We start from the raw sequence: 20,099 nt of genomic DNA, 5'->3' as shown, positions 1-20,099 counted from the left end.
GCCCTTAAAAAATCCAACATGGGGCCCCAAACAATCAGGGGGCCCCATGAGATCTCCTAAAATTATCATCAAAAAATATATATAAATAAACAGCTTTCCATTCCATCAGAGGCCCCTAAAAAAATCCAACATGGGGCCCCAAACAGTCATGAGAACTCCTCAAATTGATCTGTAGCTGAAACCTGAGAACAATAGCCACACATTAGCCAACAGAAACTTCAGACAGCCACATGTTGGCTTTGACATGGTAATGTATGTTTCACTTCAAATTGAATGCCACCATTCCAGTCTGTCTGTCTGTCTGTGGACACACACACACACATTCATATATTTAGTGTGTGAGAGGAGAGGTTACCTTAAGTTTGTATAGTATAGTATGTTTGAGTACTTAGAAAAGCGCCATAAAAATGCAATTCTTTATTATTATTATTATTAAAGGTCAGCTTGGTATAACTTTTGAAAGTTTGAAACTCTCTTTCTCTTTATATTTCTAAATATAATTAAGTGGCCTCCCTCTCATCCCAATTCTGAGGTGGCCATAGCTGAGTGGTTAGTGAGCCCGCCTGAGGAACCGGCGGCCCTGGTTGTCCCAGGTATGATTCCAGGCCAGGCCAGCAGTGTGTTCCTGAGCAAGACTCATAACCCCTAATTGCTCCCTGTGCACTACACAATGTTTAAAATCCCCAATTTCTCAAAAAAAAATTGGAAAACAACTTTATAGCTTGATCTGCTATTTTCATTCCTTTTTTTGGTTTCTATAAAATTATTTTGTAAAACTTTGAGTTAGTTTTAAACTTTTGTAAAACGTTTTTCATTTTTTGCAATAATTAAAAACAAAATGTAGGGAACAAAAAATAAAGGGGTATTTACTCGCGACCCTTAAAAATTGGTCCGCGACCCACATATGGGTCCCGACCCAGGGGCCGCATACTGGGGTTTGCCAAGGCCTCCTGATCCCTAAGCACGGCCCTGTGTATATGCTAGTATTTGATTGTGAGACACCACACAAACGCCCTATACTAGTACTGCGGTCGCGAACTGATGGTGTGTTCAAGAGTTTGATTGATTGATTGATTGATGTACTTTATTTAGTAAGACATGAGAACAACAGTACATGAAAGTACAAATTCACAATACAAGGTCTACTAAACTGGAAGACTCATAAAGCACTAAGCTTGAGAGGAAATCGTAAATCCCATTCACTTCAATGTAAACATGTAAAAATGTAATAAAAATTCTAAAAACATTGTTTGTGTCTAATGTTCTCGTCTGTGATTATTACCAATATGTTTTACTGCACCAATTATTAATAATAAAATATGGAAATATGACAAAATCCCATACATTTTTGTACATGTACATTTTTGGAAAATCATAAAAAAACGTTTAACATGTAGAACCAAAAAGTCCTTGTCCTTGCGGTTTAACACCCTAGAGAGTGTGGCAAATCACAATCGTGCACAGGCGCCAGGAGGGAACTCTGTGTGTGTGTGTGTGTGTGTGTGTGTGTGTGTGTGTGTGTGTGTGTGTGTGTGGGGGGGGGGGGTATTTGGGGGGGAGGAGGGGGGGCAGAGGTGTCAGGCAGGCGTCGAAGGGAAATCAGGGAGAGCGCAAAAAAGTCCACGAGCATAAAGAACAAGACAACCAGTCTCTGTTGTCCACCTTCTGTCCTGTTCCGTCTTCTCTCGGCCCGCCTCGTCCGTTCGTTCGTCCGTCCGTCCGTCACTCACTCACTCACTCAAAAACACACACACACGCACGCACACACACACACGCACACATACACGCGCGCACGGGTGCGTACACACCCATACAATGCACGCAGTTAGGTCCTCGTGGCCTTTTGAGTCAGGTGATCGCCGTCGACAACATCCGAACTCACCCCTTCCTCTTCTCTGTGGGGGTTCAGCTTGTTGTACACGGCCTCGATCACACTGCGTCTGTGAACACACCGACCACACACAATCACTGCTTGGACGACACATACAATATTTGTCCTACATGTATACGCTCAGGGTTGGGATCCTTTAGGAACTGGATTAAATTCCTGTAGGGCAAGTCAACTGTAGATTAAGTAGATTAACTATAATCTTATGATATTTAGTCAACTAGACTAACAGTAAAACATTTCAGATGACTAAAATATGACTAAAACTAAATTGGAATTTAATTCAAAAGTTGTAGTCAAAATCAACCCTGATTCCATGCTGTATTACTTACTTGCTGGCCAGGCCTCCACCGGGCGGGAGGTTGGGGATGTTCTCAGTGGTAATGCTCCTCAGAACAGTCACCAGGTTAGCAGGGACTCCATCCTCCCCACCGCTCCCCAGCAGCTCTACACACACACACACACACACACACACACACACACACACACACACACACACACACACACACACACACACACACACACACACACACACACACACACACACACACACACACACACACACACACACACACACACACACACGTTAAGTTTATTGGAGATAAACAAAGTCAAGTTCAGGTGTACTGTGCGTATTCAGCCTCAGACTGATATATCCTGCTGGGTCTTCCTTACCTTCAACCCGTTTCTCTATGTACTCATCCAGTTCCTTTTCTCTCCTCACGGCCTCCTCGGAGACCTTGGGAGCACCAGGTAAACACACCAGCACCACGCTCATATTGTCCGTGCTCCCCTGGAGAGGACCAAGACCAGAGAGAACAAAAAATAAGCATCAACTTGAGTTAAACACAGGACCACAATGTATATTCTGCAATGGTGTAAAGTAACTAAGTGCAATTTTGAGGTATTTCAAATGTTCAGTACTTTTACTTCTACTCCACTATATCTCAGAGGCAAATATTGTACTTGAAGTGTCAATACTGCAATGTAGAAATACTCTGTTACAAGTAAAAGTGTATTTCTACATTGCAGTATTGATAATTTTACTTAAGTAAAACCTTGGAGTACTTTTTTCACCACTGATATACAGCCATTTTCGCCGCACAACACCGGGTTACAACCAAGGATGGGACGATAAGAAAATGACATGTCACGACGATTATTGTGGCAAAAATAATTGCGATATCGCCATAATCACAATTATGCTTAAAACTTAAAGTGCCACTTTTGTTAACCACTTGAACCCTCAGCATCCCTATTCTGGGGGAAACAGCTGCAGGGAGATCAGAGGAGGGAGAGAGAGAGGAGAGGAGAGGGGGCAAAGTGGTCAACAACAACGACACAGACATGATCCCAGCAGCACTCGGTGCTGCGCTTTGAGCTTGTAGATCTGCTATTTATGAATAGCCAAAGTATAAAATAATGGTTAAAGTGGTTACACAGATGCGTTCCCGGTTGTTTTAATGGGTTAAAACAACATGTGCACATTGATTCCCTTACCTTTTGCAGGCACGTGTCCACCACCGCGTTGCAGACTTTCTCCAGGTCGTCGTACACCTGCAGCCTCGAGCGCACGAAGGCGCACAGCTCCTCGTTGGACATCACGTCATAGATGCCGTCGCACGCCAGCACCACAAACTCGTCGGCCTCGCGCTCCATCACGCACACCTCGGGCTCGGGGCTCACCGGCTGCTCCGTGGGGCCCTTGCCGTCCACGCCCTTGTAGCCGTAGTCCCCCAGGGCCCGGGACACGGCCAGGGTGCCGCTGGTCCTCGACAAAGCCGCCGGCGTTCTCGATGCGCTCCTTCTCCTTCTCGTTGTAGGGCTTGTGGTCCTTGGTGGAGAAGCCCACCCGGCCGTCTCGGCTCAGCACGGCCCGCGAGTCGCCGCAGTTAATGAAGTAGAGGTGGCTGGGGCTGAGCAGCACGCCGACCGCCGTGGAGCCGCTGCGGTCCTCCAGGCCCTGCTGCGGGTCCGAGAAGCTCCGCATGAACTCGTCGATCTTCAAGAAGCCCGACCGGATGCCGTCCTTCACGCCCTCCACGGTGCCGGCGCCCCCCGAGCCGAAGTCGCTCCCCCCGGACAAGATGTGCTCCAGCAGGTGGCCGGAGCAGTAGTTGGCTACCCGGGAGCCGGCGTGGCCGTCGTACACGGCAAAGAAGGACCAGTCAGTGAGTCCGTGGGGGAGTCCCACAACGGCCGTGTGGGCGTCCTCCATCTCCGGTCTCCAGCCCTGCATGGAGCTCAGGCCGTAGCGCAGCCCGTTGCCATCGCCGTGGGCGCTGTGCTTCTGACTGTGCAGCTGACCCATTACTGTCTACAGCTGCAGGGAGATCAGAGGAGGGAGAGAGATTTGATGACATTTTATGACCAGTGGACCGGTCGACTGCGGTTCCGGTAGGAGACACAAAGGAGACTCTTTGTGTCTCCTACCGGAACCGCTGCCGGTAATCAAATTATTGGCTTAGGAAAGCGACAAAAACAAAAAAATATCCTTGAATTCAAGTCTCCAAGGGGTGACTAATCGCTCGAAAAAAAGTCATTTTGGGGTGAACTATCCCTTTAAAGTACCAAAAGTCAAAGTACAGCTCTTAGCACAGCTCTTACATTTTGTACTTAAGTAAAAGTATAAATACTGCAATGTAGAAATACTCAGTTGCAAGTAAAAGTCCAAAAGTATTGGTATCAAATGTACGTAAAGTACCAAAAGTAGAGAGTATGAAGAATGTCCCATTTCACAAGTTTTCAAATGTATAAAATGTATACAAATATTTTGAAAATAGCAGATCTACAAGCTGTGTAGATCAGCTATTTTCAAATGACCGAAATGTATAAAGGGTTAAGTGGTTAATGTATGTTTTGTGATAATAATCAAAATCTACAAAGTAACTTACAATATTTACCTGTGAGATGTAGTGGAGTAGAAGTAGTGGAGTAGAAGTAGTGGAAGTGAAAGAAGTAGTGGAGTAGAAGTAAAAGTACTGAAAATACTGAAAATTCTTCAGTAAAGTAAAAAAAATACCTCAAAATTGTACTAGAGTACTTGAGTAAATGTATTTAGTTACTTTACACCACTGTTAGGCACGATGCAAAAATGTATTACAAGGTACAGGAAACCAACTTTTCGACAAGATAGTCTTCCTCAGGGTTTAACAGAAACTGAATGCAAAGAGATGCTCTTATATAGGGGATGGGACAAAGGTGAGCTCATCTCATGGGAGTGTCCTCATCAATACCCATCAGCATGGGTGGGGTTGATAATCCCATCACTGACAAGTGACCAACATACTATTTCAGTATGCCAAAGTGAATTGTGCACGTTTCTTTCCATTATTTCATTATTCATATTAAATATTTACTCCACTACTAAAATAGCAGATCTACAAGCTCACAACGCGTCGCATTGTGGGCTTGTAGATCGTCTATTTTCAAATATCCAATAGGCCTGAAGTGGTTCATGTGTAGCCCATGTTTTGTTGCGAACGCGGCGCCTCCGACCAAGTGGAGCTTACTATGTAACCGTGCTCGGGTTGTGAGTGGGTGTGTCTGTGTGCAGCCGCGCTCTCATTGGCTCGCGCCCCCATGTGACTCACGTGCGTGAACTGCCTGTGTGCAGCCACCAGAGTGCGCCAGAGTGCAGGAATTTAGACAATGCTCTGATTAAAATGCACAACAGCCTGCAAAACACACACACACACACACACACACACACACACACACACACACACACACACACACACACACACACACACACACACACACACACACACACACACACACACAATGTCAATGTTCTCTCCCCATCACGGTGAAATAACACGGATTACAAGTCCGTAAATACACAATATTTTTGAGCTGCGTTCGCTTCCAGCGTTCGTGCGTCTTACTTGTAATCATATTCAACATTTCCAAAGTAACTAGTAACTAAGGTTTTCAAATAATTGTAGTGGAGTAAAAGTGCAACATTTGTCTCTGAGATGTAGTGAAGTAGAGGTAAAGGTATAAAAAATTGTACTTAAGTACAGTACTTGAGTGAATGTACAGTCACTTTACACACCAATGCTGATAGCACCAGACAAAGGAACAATCATGGAGGAGGTGGAGATATGGGAGTAAACACTGTTACAGTAACACCTTTCCACAGAAATACAATCAGAAAATGATCAATTTGAACAATCACTGATCTTAAAGCCTCACTATTTCTAAATAAAGTTAAATTTTGTCCAATCTGTATGGTAGAGAATGTTTATACAATATAACTTATACAATTGGGGTGGTTGTATTTTGTCTCCCTGCTCTTCTATTGAGACATTTAGATCGTGTCAAAGGTCATGTCTCACCTAGACACAGGATCTGACATGAATTGTGACCTTATGGTCAAGATTCAATGTATCCCCTGAGCAAGTAGGTAGGCTCTATTAGCTCATTGGTAAAAAAGAAATGTCAGCACTTGCATAGGAAACAGAGTTCAAATCCGGGGTTGAAGAGGGAAGTTACATTCTGCTTTAAAAGTGTGGATATCCCCAGAAGCTCAGCTAAACATATTGGTATCATCAGAGGTTAAATAAGCTGTTGTCTGGGAGTTTCACTTAGCCCAACTTAAACCCCATTTTATACATTGGCTATTGGAAAATAGCCAATCTACAAGCTCAAGTCACGAGCTTGTCTGCTATTATTGACAACAGGTTTAATGTGGTTAAACTTTATTATTTTACATTGAGGCCTGATACGTCTTCCCTTCTGGGTTTGTTTGCAGGACTTCACAGGAAGTCTACTTGCTTTCTCTCCTCTGAATAAGGCCTCTGGTATTTTATATTACATCATATTCAATCACTCCCACTCATAATGTCAGGTATTTACACTGTGGAAATACTGTAATACCTTGAGATTGGACCTGCTCCTAAAATAAATAACCCCCAAGAACGGAATGAATTCAACTCTAATCTCCATGGTGGTTGAGCACATAGAGAATCCCCACAACTCCCCTTTCAAAGTAATGATAATGAGCTTTATTTATATAGCATTTTTCATTGTGCTGTACAATACAGCAAAATCCTAATAGATGAAAAACAATACAGCAAAAATCAAAATAGATGAAAAACAATAAAAAAATAAAATCAAACAAACCAGCAGCAACATCTATACACAAAAAAATGGTGCTTCAGCGGTTCTTTGGGATTCTTGTGGTGCTATATAGCACTTCAGGGTTCTTCAGCGGTTCTTTGGGATTGTTGTGGTGCTATATAGCACCTCAGCATAATTACTGAAGTACTATGTAGAACCCCCTCATTTGAGAGGGCTTTAACACAAGATATATAATATATAAGATCATACGCATGTGTACATACACTTTTTTGCACTCTCTCTGTCTCTTTTTTAATTTATTTTTTAATCTTTTTACAGTTTTATTATTATTATCATTATTATTATTACCTATGCTACTGCATTGTCTGAGGGTAGCCGAACAAAAATAACTTTGACTCTTAAGTGCCTGTACAGTACACAAGATGTAACAATAAAGCACAACCTTGAACCTTGAACCTTGAGTGAGGTCATCCGCTGACAATGTCATCAGTTTGCGACTAGATTTAAATTAGGCCATTCATATTATGACAGTGTTGATTGATTGGCTGTAGTAATTGTATTGTATTTTCTAAGTGCTGCTGAGTGAAGTCATTGTCTTTTGCTGACATCGTCATCTTTGCTACTAGATTTAAATTAGGCTATTCATATTATGACAGTGTTGATTGGCCACATATGATAATGACATTGTGATTAGCCTCAGTCAGAGGCCGCAATCAGCTGTAGTTTCAGTTGTGTTCCCCCAGACATGTTTGCTAGCTAAGCTATATGACATTTATAGTAAATGTATTGCATTTGCAAAGTGCTGCTGGTGTTTCAACACAAATGCACAATTCTGCATTTTCTTTGCGAGCTATGAACAGCTTTTTTTCAAAATGAATTCTGCACGTCATACTACGTATATAGCGTAACACAGTAGAACCAGACCCATAGAGAGAGAGAGAGTTATGACACGCTTTGATCTCGCCACAAAGCGGGCCGCTATGGGCTATAGTTCCACACATTGGAAGATAGAACAAGATAGAACAAGCATTTCCGCATTCCATTCTTACAATGGGAGTCAACGCTTGTTTCCGTTGGGGTCCTTGGTATTCATTTCATAGACATAGACATATATAGTAGCAACCAAACAGTTAGATATCAACATATTAGATCACGCTGGGTAGAACACACCACTGGAACAACTCTGTTACACCCTTGTAATTTATTCTTCTACATTTATTAGTCTATCTTTGCTTTGTTTCAATACTGTTTCCGGAGCTCAGGACGTTTAGAATATAGAAGGCCATTGCGGACCGTCCGTTCAGAGTATGGGAAGCCATTGGCGAGCCCTCATTGACTGCCCTTTTGATGAATAGGAAAGAAAGTCATGAGTCATGACTATTAAAAGTCAGCCTGGCCTTACAGGCCAAGCTGTAAAAAAAAAAAAAACATCATGCCTTGTTCCACAGTCTGATGGTAGCTAGGTAGAAACTGTTCAGAAATGGACTGTTCAGGCATTTGATACTCCGTTAGAGCTTGCCCGGCCAATGACCTGAGCCTGAGCCGGCGGCCATCGAATTGCAGCCACCTGTAAGTGCTCTTTTAGAGCGGTTTTGAAGGACGATTTACTCTCCTTTACGACTGTTGGCGTTCCACATTTTTGTGGCATATCAGGTGAACAAATTTAACCCCCTGTTTGTGCCAAATCTGGGTTGAACGTGATCAGTGGAGCTGCCTCTGGTGTTGTGATTGTGGACTTCATTGACGTTTGTGAAGTAGTTTGACAGGTACATGGGTGTCTTTGTGGTGAAGCGTATCTTGTAGACCATGGGCCCATTGCAAGTTGCTGTACTCTGCCCTCGACCCTGAGCCATCCGACCCTAGCAAAGTGAGCAGGGGTTAGATGAGTCGTAGATGTAAGGCCAAGAAGTAGCCGTACCAGTTTGTTTTGGGATGTCTGGAGCCTTATTTTTAAGGCCTTTGTGGTGCCCGTGGTACCATGAGGTGCATGCACAGTCGAAGTGCTCATCAAGTCCACCCCCAACAGTGCATGCACGCTCGTGCGCACGCACACGCACACACACACGCACACGCACACGCACACGCACACACACACACACACACACACACACACACGGGAGGGTAAGCGGGCCACTTTACTTGAACTTTAGGAATTGAAGTGTGTGTGTGTGTGTGTGTGACTGCTCAACCCATTTAATGCCTGAGGGGAGGGAGAGAAAGGGAGGTTTGGGGCGGGCGCGGGTCTCAAATAAATCAAATTCACAAATACATACACGCACCTGCTAAAGACCCACACTGACTGTGGCCACCCGCACTCTCATTTTTCAGCGGGTGGTGTCATATAACACGTGTGGCCTACGTGTGGGGCACAGTGCTGGGGACAAAGCGAGGCGGCTGGTTGTGGATAAACTTTTGGAGGAATGTGACATTCTGTGCTTCCAAGAGACATGGTTACCTAAACAAGATCTGGAAAGGCTGAATACAATACATGCTAATTTTCATGGAGTTGGAGAGTCTACTACTGATCTCTGTGATAGAATAGCACATGGTAGAATACCGGGGTGGTGTGGCGATTCTCTGGAACAGTAAATATGATCCTCTGGTTACAGTGGTAAGATTAGATGTCAACTGGGCCATTGGTATAGAGATCAAGTATGAAAATAGGTCATTTATTATTGTAAATATTTACACACCTTATGAATCATACCAAAATGATGATGAATATCGCTATAGAATGGCATTTGTTAATGCATTCATTAAGGACAATGCCACAACCTGTGTGTATGTAGTGGGTGACATGAACACTGACATCGGATGATAAATCTCTGTTTGGAAAATGTTTACTGCAATTTTGTAATGATAATAATCTTATATTGTCAAGTAAATCTCTACTACCTGAGAAAAGCTATACATATATTAGTGAAGCATGGCATACTGGCCCTCATTTATCAACGGAGCGTATAAACCGGCTTATATTTTTCCATATATTCGGCCGTACACCAACGTCGAAGTCACATTTATCAATAAATCCTACACAGCCAATCCTGGCCTACATCAGGTCGGAGCTTTGATAAATCTCACGTCTGAAAACGAGCGTCATTTAAATAACACGCCCTTAAATATTCTGGAAACACCCCGATTTTACGACATGAAGAACCGAAAAGAAAGAGTTTGGCCGGCTCGCCTCGCCTCGCTGGCGCTGCCTGTCAAGTCACACACACACACACGCCCAACTGTGTTTTTCATAAATCCGTACCGTAGCGGTACAATCTTTGTCACGTAGGCTTGTAGCCTACATGAATGACATATTATGATACCAATCACATAGCCATGAATGGAATACGTTTGTATATTAATGTATTTAACCCATACCGAGCAGTGCACAAGCAGTCATGTAGGATATTCCCCGTGAGACTCGGACGGGCACGGGCGGCAGTGATTCCCGTACCACCACGTTAATAAGAGATTGGAGCGTCGGGTTTATATCCTTAACCCAGCCAGGTTGTAGTCTTCAAAACTCTCTATGACATAACTCCATAACATAGGACAAGCTACTGTAAGTTTGTACACCTCACTGTCCATGAAAAGATCGTCGGGAGTCCCGAAAATGCGCTCGCAGAAGCGCTGTATATTTTGAAAATAGCAGATCTACAAGCTCACAAGGCGTGGCGATGCGACCCGTTTTTGAGCTTGCAATTTTAAAATAGCCAATGCAACTGAATGACTGTTAAAGCAGTTTGTTTAAATTACTTTATAAAATGTTATATTTTCACAGGGATTATTTATTAGTGTAGATATACATTTAGGAGTGGATTATGTGTCCAGATGCCTGTCAGACAGTCAGACAATTCTGCTCCGCAGGTCTAGAATGGAGTAAACGGGCGCAGCCAATGTCAACAACTGGTCTCGACCAGACGTGAGATCTCAGCCTACGGTAGGATGAAGCCCACGTCAGGATATATTGATAAATGCCGAAAGGTGCGGTGATCTCACCGTACGCCCATTATTTGGGCTGCACCGCGTTGATAAATGAGGGCCAGTGTGTCTTGGCTAGATCCGTTTTGGGATCCCGCTGTCTCTCGCTAGATCACTGTATATGCACAGCTGATACACACGCTTCTCTGGACAACATTGACATCTGTTATGAGTTGGCCACCACAGATCATATTCCGATTGTATTGACCCTAGATGTTGAAAATATTCCAGTTGTATCTGTGGATGACAATAAGACATACACAGGGAGGCTGCATTGGTCTAAGTTAAGTGAGCAGGATATAAATCACTATACCTCACGCACTGACAAATCATTAGACTCTGTTGTACTTCCAAGAGAAGCCATGCAGTGCAGTGACACCAACTGTAAAAATGAGCAACACGGTAGATATTTATGTTCTACTTATGATTTTATTATTGATATTTTAAATTAAGGTAAGGGTCAAGTAAGGGTCTTTACAAGGGTAAGAAAAAGTAATATAGTATAAAACCTGGTTGGAATGAACATGTGACTGAGCTACACACTGCTGCTAGAGACGCTTTTAAATTATGGTCAGATTCAGGAAGGCCGAGACAGGGGTCTGTGTTTGAACAGAAACAGGCCACTAATGCCAAATATAAGTATGCTGTCCGCTTCATAAAAAGAAATGAGGACACAGTGGCTGCGGGTACATGGACCATCATGTATTCATTCAGAATGAATTCATTCCGAATGAACTCATTCCGAATAGAGGAATCTGATCCACTCACCTGTTTACATGGGACCTGAATAAAAGTATTCCTCGTTTACATGACCAAAGCATTCATTCGGAATATAACTTTTGACATGCGCAAAGTTGTTCCCGCCTACGCCCGGGCATGGACCAGGGGCCACTACCCGGAGCAGAGCTTCCCCTGGTGGGCATGGGAGGAGGCAATGAATAGCCCCCTTGTGCCTCCGCGGCAGAGGTCTGTCGGTCGTAGACAGGCCGGTAAGCAACGCACCGACTCCTGGCCAGGCAGCGTTGTATGCGGTACAAGCCTGTGTTTCTTTGTTATTGCCGTTTTAATGCAAAAGTAGCAGATCTACAAGTTCAGACCAGTTTATTTTTTTGTATTGGTACCAGACACGGTAAAACGTAGGCTAGCCTATACTATTTGTCACATTTCTCATGTAGGTACGATGACGTCATCGCGCATTCGCACATGGTCATTATAATAATAAATAATAATACATAAACACCGGACCGCTCATGGTCATTATAATAATAAATGGAGAGAGAGAGAGAGCAACACTACAGTCTATGAAACAAGGCACGCTCATTTATGGCAAAAGTACAAAAGTATTGGCATCAAAATATACTTAAGTAGAAAGTATAAGCTAAGCTACTCATTATGCCGAGTGTCACGTTTTTCTTTTATTATTATGAAAAAGCTTTGAAACATGCTGTAACTCATTCACTGTGACGAAAACCCTCTTTCTGCGCCAAGTAGCGCGCAGTGCGCACACGGAGAATGCGGAGTCTGTCGCCCTAAAACACAATCGCCCCGGGTCAAAATCCAGCGACCATGGAGCGGCCGTGGATGGCCCGCTCAAAAGGTGCGTGGGGCGTAGTGTTATTTGGGACGACCGTTCCGGCTGCCCATGTAATGAATTGATTAAGTAAAACTCATCTGTTTTCGCTGCAGCTGCGCCCTAATAATGTAGTTTTCATTTATTTTTGTTCACGTATGCTATTAAAACAATGCAGCTATTGCAGTATTGGGCCTTAACATGTGATTAAAAATGTATAGGCCTACGTATTTGGCCCCTCATATATAAAATAAATGTAAAATCTGATTTAAAATTGAAACTTGCAGCTGATCAATGCGTTTCTATGTTTACGTGTGGACAGGGATTTAAAAAAAAAAATCTTTGTCATGTGGCCAGGGATTCTTTTTAAAAACTGAGGACTAAAATACCCGTTTAGAAAAAGATCCATATAAGTGTAGCCTAGGCCAGCAATCCTTGGAGCATCCGTTCTCCTGGACAAGTCTGGGCTTAACCATGGCTTATTAAATGACGCTATAGAATAGAATCATTCATTTTATCCCGCAGGAGCGACCGTGGCCGAATTAGAGATTTGATAGGTCATTTTTGGACAATTCTGACAGCACTATAAGCACGGACATGCGCAAAGGAATGCATGTATTCCAAACAGAGAGGAGCGTTCGGAATAAAGTGTTTACATGGTCAATTCCGATTGGTATATCCCGATTCAAACGGTCTATACCACCCCTCCTAACCCGAATGAAAATTCATTCGGGTCAGACTGGAATGGAATATTCTATTCCAATTGAGGTGTTTACATGAGCATTTATATTCTGAATGAATTCATCCATTCATTCATTCCGAATAGAAGTGTATTCATTCCGAATGAAACTGTCCATGTACCCGCAGTGATAGACATTCTGTCTATCTGGAGAAGATAATGTTTCATATCCTTCACTATTACATGTTTTTATCAACATGAACTTATTATTTATGCATAAACATGAATTAACATTATTCCATACTTCTGCTCTGACAACAGTTAATACTGTATTGACTTACTAGAAAGACACTTTACAAGACCCTACTGGAGAGAATTAACTCATTTATCAACACCAAAAATAAACATTTATCAACACAAAAGGTGGACTAACATATTTACCCTTTAAGACCGGGAACGCATGTGTGTGTCATTTTAAGATTTCTTTGGTTATTCAAAAATAGCAGATCTACAAGCTCATAGCGTGGCACCGAGTGCCGCACTATGAGCTTGTAGATCTGCTATTTTTTTTTAAAACATGATTTCTTTTTGCAAATCTTTGAATAATATAAAAAAATGTAAAGCGAATATTTTTAACTCTTTTACAACTTCTGGTGGGTCCCTGGAACAAAATATTTTTTGATGGGGGTCCACGGCCAAATACAAATTTTGAGAACCACTGATATATAGCAATATATGTTTTTTGCTTTTTGTTTTTGTTTGTTTTTTTCAGAACAACTGTCAGGATTTAGAAGACATTTGTAAAATCCCCCAGAAGCAAAGATTTAAGTTACAAATATGTTACCTTTAAGAATATATATTCAAAGACCCACGATTTCCCCCCAAAAAATAGCAGATCTACAAGCTCATAGCGCGGCAACACACAACAGGAGCTTTAAACACTAAAGGCAGAAACACAAATACTGTAAAAGTGAAACAAACCAAAACACAGGTGTGTGTGTGTGTGTGTGTGTGTGTGTGTGTGTGTGTGTGTGTGTGAGAGCAGCAGTAATGGCTGCCATCAATCTGACTGCTTAGACCTTTAGATTCAACTACACACAATAAACTAAAACACAATCACCACATTTCTGGTAAAACCCTCAAGACAAGCTTTGTTTTACATCACAGAGCTTATTTTGAACATGTTTTATGTTCTAATACTTTATTTACCTGAACAAACAGGGACAAACTGATGTTGTTCTTTCTCTCTTCCTTGAAGAAAGATGTCACATGACCTCATAAAACCACCTGATTTGCCCCCTTGTGGCGACATGTGGGATAGGGGTCTTTTCCTAAAATGTAAGTTCCTGCTCATTCCAAGACACACAAAGAAACATGCATAACTAGAAAAAGTGCTCCTCGGAGCACAAGTCTCCGCCAGGTCAGGTAGGTTATTATGGACTCCTGGTGGCGCAATAATAGGCCAATGTGAAAAGGGTGCCATTTATTCCTAGGCTTTGCACGGCAATCGGACACTGCATGCATATGATTTGAGGCAAAATGTGTTTTGCAAAAAGCGGCCTCCTGGTGGCGCTATAACAGGCCCATGTGAAAAATTTGGGGCAGAGGTTCTGCTCTGGCATCCAGGGAGTGTGTGTGCACAGTTTCTCTGCGATCAAGCCAACGGTGCCAGAGATTAGCTGTACACAAAATGACAGAATGACGGACGGACACACGGACACACACACGGACACACGGACAGGGGCGAAAACATACTCTCGCCATGCCTTTCGGCCTGGCGGAGACAATAAAACACACATATGTGACATTTGTGTTTTATGTCACATTAATGTCACATGTTTCTAAAATATAAGCCACACCCTCTGTTCTAGACTCACATCTCCAGTTGCTAAAAGACAGCTTGATGGACGCTCCATTATAGCAGTGGTTCTCAATCTGTTCAGGGTGCGACCCCCCAAAATATCCTATTTGTACTGGGGACCCCCCAAAATAGCATGAAATGTAGTGGGGGATCTCTCTCTCAGATAAGGAGTTCTTGGCCTGTAAAACACTGAAGACCTTTGTGCTAAACCATTCACACAACTCTGACAAACACTGATCCTCCATGATCCTGGAGAGAAAGAACAGACCAATCCAGGAACGCATCTGTGTCATTTATTATTTATTTATTTGGCTATTCAAAAATAGTAGATCTACAAGCTCGTAGCACGGCACTCGGTGCTGCGCTATGAGCTTGTAGATCTGCTATTTGTGAAAGAAAATGGTAAAATGTGATCTTTGAATACATATATATATATATATATATATATATATATATATATATATATATATATATATATATATACACACACATTTTTTACTATAATCTTTGCTTCTGGGGGTCATTCAATATCTGTCCTCTTCCTCCCTGGTAGCAGGTGTAATGCAGGTAATCAGATTACTGCAGGTGTAATGCAGGTAATCAGATTACTGCAGGTGTAATGCAGGTAATCAGATTACTGCAGGTGTAATGCAGGTAATCAGATTACTGCAGGTGTAATGCAGGTAATCAGCAGTGTTGCCTTTTCATGAAATGGAAAAATAATAACCTTTGTTCCAATGGATCCAACGTAGTTATTATACATGACCAATGAGCTGTGGCCATGTTGTCATGACAACACTATGAATATCAATACACAGGAACAACGACAGACTGTCAAGAATACATTTATTAAACTATTCATACTTCTACACATGATCATACAATAACATGTGAAGAATGAGAATAATATCACATTCATATTCAATGAAAACACAATAATGGAATGAGTGAGGAAACAATGATGTAATAATGACTCAATGAATAAACAATGATTGATTTGAGTTCATTAACACATTGAGTAGATGTTTGAATCCAGAGTGATTGTCAATGCAAGTCCATGCACTCTGAAAATAACCGATCTACAAGCTCACAACGCGCCACAGGCTCATTGTGAGCTTGCAGATCGGCTATTTTTGGAACCAGCCAAGTATAAGTCAGGCATTACGACGTCATCAAGGCCCTCAAAAATACATTTTAGTCGACTAAATCAACTGTAGATTTAGTCGAATAAAATCTTATGATATTTAGTCGACTAAAACTAGACTAAAACTAAAACATTTCAGAATGACTAAAATATGACTATAATTTGCTGTCAAAATGAACACTGCTCACAATGTGTCGCTTTGTGATGTATAGATCTTAGCTAGTAGATAGCTTGTAGATCTGCTATTTTCACCCAAGAGATCTGGTGTAGAGGGGAAAAAGCAGGGGACCAATTATAGAACCCTGGGGGACCCCAGTCAATAAAGTATATGGGGTTCAAGTGGTTAAAGTATAAAGGTTTATATATACAAGCAAACAATATTATTACTGTCATAATTACATGATCAACTACACAGTTTTCCTCTGTATATTGTGTAAAAATATCAAACATATATTACATAAAATTGGAGTTTGTATCATAAGAGACACAATATGACACTGATATTTACATCATCATCATCATCATCATCATCAGTGTTGATGGACAGTATTTATGATACATATTTATAAATGTATGGAGTGGAGGTTTGTTCACTTCTATTTAATCTAATCTAAGATCTAAAGCTCCCTGTGGTGATGACTAATTTTATGCCAAAGAGTTTGACATTAATATGGATTTGACCCATTTGAACATATTTGTGCCAGGGACCCCCATTTGAACATATTTGTGCCACGGACCCCCGAACAACATTTGTGTTGTTACAATTATTAAAAATATATATATAAAAAATCGAATGTTTTTCTTTTTTTAATAGCAGATCTACAAGCTCAAAACGGGTTGTGAGCTTGTAGATCTGCTATTTTCAAATAGCCAATGTATAAAGGGGGTTAACGTGTTTAAACTGATTTAGAGATGACTGGTTATCAAAGTAGGGTCCAGGGGCCCCCGGGGTCCTTGAGGGGGTTCCAGGGGGTCCTAAACTGTGTGTCATAATCTAATGTCACCGTGATGTCATGATGAGTCACTCATGCCCAAATATGAAGTCCATGACGTCAGACTCAGCTAGTCTCAAAGTATCCTGGCAACAGTGGTAACCTGCACTCACTCAAACATGTTGAGTAACCATGGTGACCTGATGTCATCCTCACATAGAGACTCTATCTCTGCTCACACAGACACAACCTGAACCCAGCATAGAGAGGTTCAGAGAATGTGTTCTGGACGGTGTACAGGTGTGCCAGTGAGTCAGAGGACCCTTTATAAAAGGACAGAGTCCTAGCAGGCCAGTCCAGATACACTGCTACTCTGTTGGAGTCAGAGGGACTGACAGGGAGGACAGTCTCCTTACTATTGTGTCTGAGAGTGTAACTGTTACCATGACGACCATCACTACAATACAGACTCCAGGACTTGTCATTGTATCCAAGCCCACAGTCACCACGTCCTTTCCTGCTGATCCCTCTGTAAGTCACTGCTATAGAAACCTCTAAACTCCACTCTACCTCCCAGTAATAGCGTCCAGTCAGACCCTCTGTACACAGAACCTGATACCATCCATCAAACCTGTCAGGATGTTCAGGATATGATTGAACCTGTCCCCGTGTCACCTTTCTGTTGTTCTCAGACAGAGAGAGGGTTCTGCATGCTGTGTTTGTGTCCAGTGTGAGAGGATGGAAATCTGATGAGAAAAACAACACAGTAAACATTAAATACATCATTCACTGACTGACACACACACACACACACACACACACACACACACAGATATCAGATCAAGCTCACAACGTGTTGTAAGCTTGTAGGTCAGGTCTTTCTTTTAAATGTTGCTGATCTACAAACTTGTTTGTTTTCATTCAAAATAATTAAAATGTATCGTCACTGTCGGCTGGAAACCTTGTATGTCCAAAACATTTCATTTATGTTCTTAATATCATTTTAAAACCATTTCAAAATAGTGAAAATAGCCGATCTACAAGCTCACCACGTGTCAGAGATACAAGGTTTCTGCCCGACGACAACACAGTAAAATGTGAGTCAGAATGTCTTAAAGCCTCCAGGTGAGAAGTGACTTTCTGTGAGAAAATGTTTACATTAAGTTTATGTGAAATGACATCAATGTGGAAAAGTACTCACATGTTTTACTTAAGTAAAAGTATCAATACTGCAATGTAGAAATACTCTGTTACAAGTAAAAGTCCGGAATTCAAAATGTACTTGTAAAAGTAGAATTGATTGATTGAATATTTTATTAGGCAAAAAATGTAAAACAGCACAGTTACATTTAAAATACTTTGTCTAACAGGTCCGTTCATAAAAGTCCTTGCGGACTTGTTTCCAATGAGGGCTTTGGTATTCGATTCATAGGCATATATTAAGGGGCGGCCATAGCTGAGTGGTTAGTGAGCCCGCCTGGGGAGCCAGAGGCCCTGGTTGCCCCTGGTACGATTCCAGGCCACGCCAGCATATGTGTCGATGAAATGAAATTTGTCCCTGAGCAAGGCTCTTAACCCCTAATTGCTCACAGGCCTTCATTGGAAACAAGCCAGCAAGGACTTTCATGAACGTCCTGTTAAAAGTAATTATCCTTATATAGTGGCACCACAGTTCAAATATCATTACAAAATAAACAGCAAAAAAAATAACACTATGTACAACAAAAATAAATAAAAAGAGGGGAAAAAAAATATGTACAAGAACAGAGGGGGGGAGGGTCTGCTGTCTAACGGGAAAATGGTACTACCTCCTCCTTTGGCCTCCTGAAAGGTGATTTTTTTAAGGCTCTTTTAAATGAGCCCAGCAAAGGGATGGAGTTAGACTATTCCAATCCTGGGTGGCAGTGCTGTAGAAGGAGAATTTGCCCATGTTTGTTTTATGGGTGGGTGGTACCAAATTGTTGTTAACGCTCCCTCTGATATTGTGACTGTGGGTGTCGCTAACCTTTTGGAGGTATTTACTCAGATATGCGGGAATAGGGGGCATATCGGGCAAATTTGCATTTACAATTTTGAAGGCCAGTCCCATTTTTAGTTGTTTAACCCCGTCTTCCACCCTGAGCCAGCCTAGGCTGGCAAAATGGGTGGGAGAAAGGTGGGTCATGGGCCCCAATCCGAGGACTAGCCGAATCAGTTTGTTTTGGGAGGTTTGAAGCTTAGTCTTCAGTGACACTGAGGTGTTGGAGTACCAGGAGGTGCAAGCATAGTCAAAAAGTGGTTGAATCAGGGCCCCAGAGAGGGTCCTGAGGGCCTGAGGGTTGACAAAAGAGGAAACTGCCCATAAATTTGGTTCTCTGGTTTACTCTTTTGACCACCTTTGTAGCCATGCTTTCACCTGTCAGGTATTTGTCAAGAACACAACCCAAATAGGTAATCTCTTCTTTGCTAGAGATAATTGTGTCATCGACTTTGACCTTGAAATCATTTACATCCATCTGTCTGAGGGAATGTTTGGTCCCAAAGAGAATGGATTCAGTTTTCCCAAGGTGTAGTGACAGTTTGTTATCGGTACGGATTTTTGAGAGTTCGGAGCTGAGCGCCTCCTCAACTTGCAACTTGTCCTCTCCCGAGATCAGGAGTGCCGAGTCATCAGCGAACAGGAACAATTTGCAGTTACAGGCAGCACTCATGTCGTTAATGTATAGAAGAAACAGTAACGGCCCTAGAATGCTGCCCTGAGGAACCCCACAGCTCACCGGGAGGGATGAGGACATGGTTCCGTTGATGTCAACCACTTGTTCTCTTCCCTCCAGGTAAGATCTCATCCAGCTTAGTGATGTGCAGTCAAAACCAATCGCCCTCAGCTTATCAAGTAAAATTGAATGGTTTACAGTGTCGAACGCTTTTTGGAGGTCCAACATGACCATGCCGCAGTATTTGCCCGCGTCTACCTCACGTTTGATGT

General features: G+C 42.2%; 2 protein-coding genes and 1 pseudogene across 4 annotated transcripts in view; 1 reads left to right on the top strand and 2 right to left on the bottom strand.

Moving 5' to 3' along the window:
- The window catches only part of LOC308105131 (serotransferrin-like), a gene marked incomplete at its 5' end in the record, with an annotated part of 47,188 nt that extends 28,771 nt beyond the window's left edge, over window positions 1-18,417 (top strand). Inside the window, one exon of the mRNA XM_080455764.1 lies at window positions 18,350-18,417. The remainder of the gene's footprint in view (window positions 1-18,349) is intronic.
- LOC308105130 (protein phosphatase 1B-like) lies at window positions 1,826-4,199 on the bottom strand (annotated as a pseudogene). The gene is made up of 4 exons: window positions 3,389-4,199; window positions 2,564-2,681; window positions 2,221-2,335; window positions 1,826-1,940 (listed from the first exon to the last, which is right to left on the bottom strand). The product of its transcript is annotated as a protein phosphatase 1B-like (transcript).
- LOC308104241 (protein NLRC3-like) overlaps window positions 15,539-20,099 on the bottom strand; it is a 31,198-nt gene continuing 26,637 nt past the window's right edge. For both annotated transcript variants that reach the window (XM_080454620.1, XM_080454619.1), the window contains exon 10: window positions 15,539-17,880. In XM_080454620.1, the coding sequence (XP_080310746.1) occupies window positions 17,360-17,880 (521 nt within the window). In that variant the 3' untranslated portion in view covers window positions 15,539-17,359. The remainder of the gene's footprint in view (window positions 17,881-20,099) is intronic.

The sequence above is a fragment of the Gymnoscopelus braueri genome, assembly GCF_963280865.1.
Source record: "Gymnoscopelus braueri genome assembly, chromosome: 17".
In the NCBI taxonomy this organism is placed as follows: domain Eukaryota; kingdom Metazoa; phylum Chordata; class Actinopteri; order Myctophiformes; family Myctophidae; genus Gymnoscopelus; species Gymnoscopelus braueri.
Note: the sequence above shows the minus strand (reverse complement) of the source record. Positions and strands in the feature narration are given on the sequence as shown.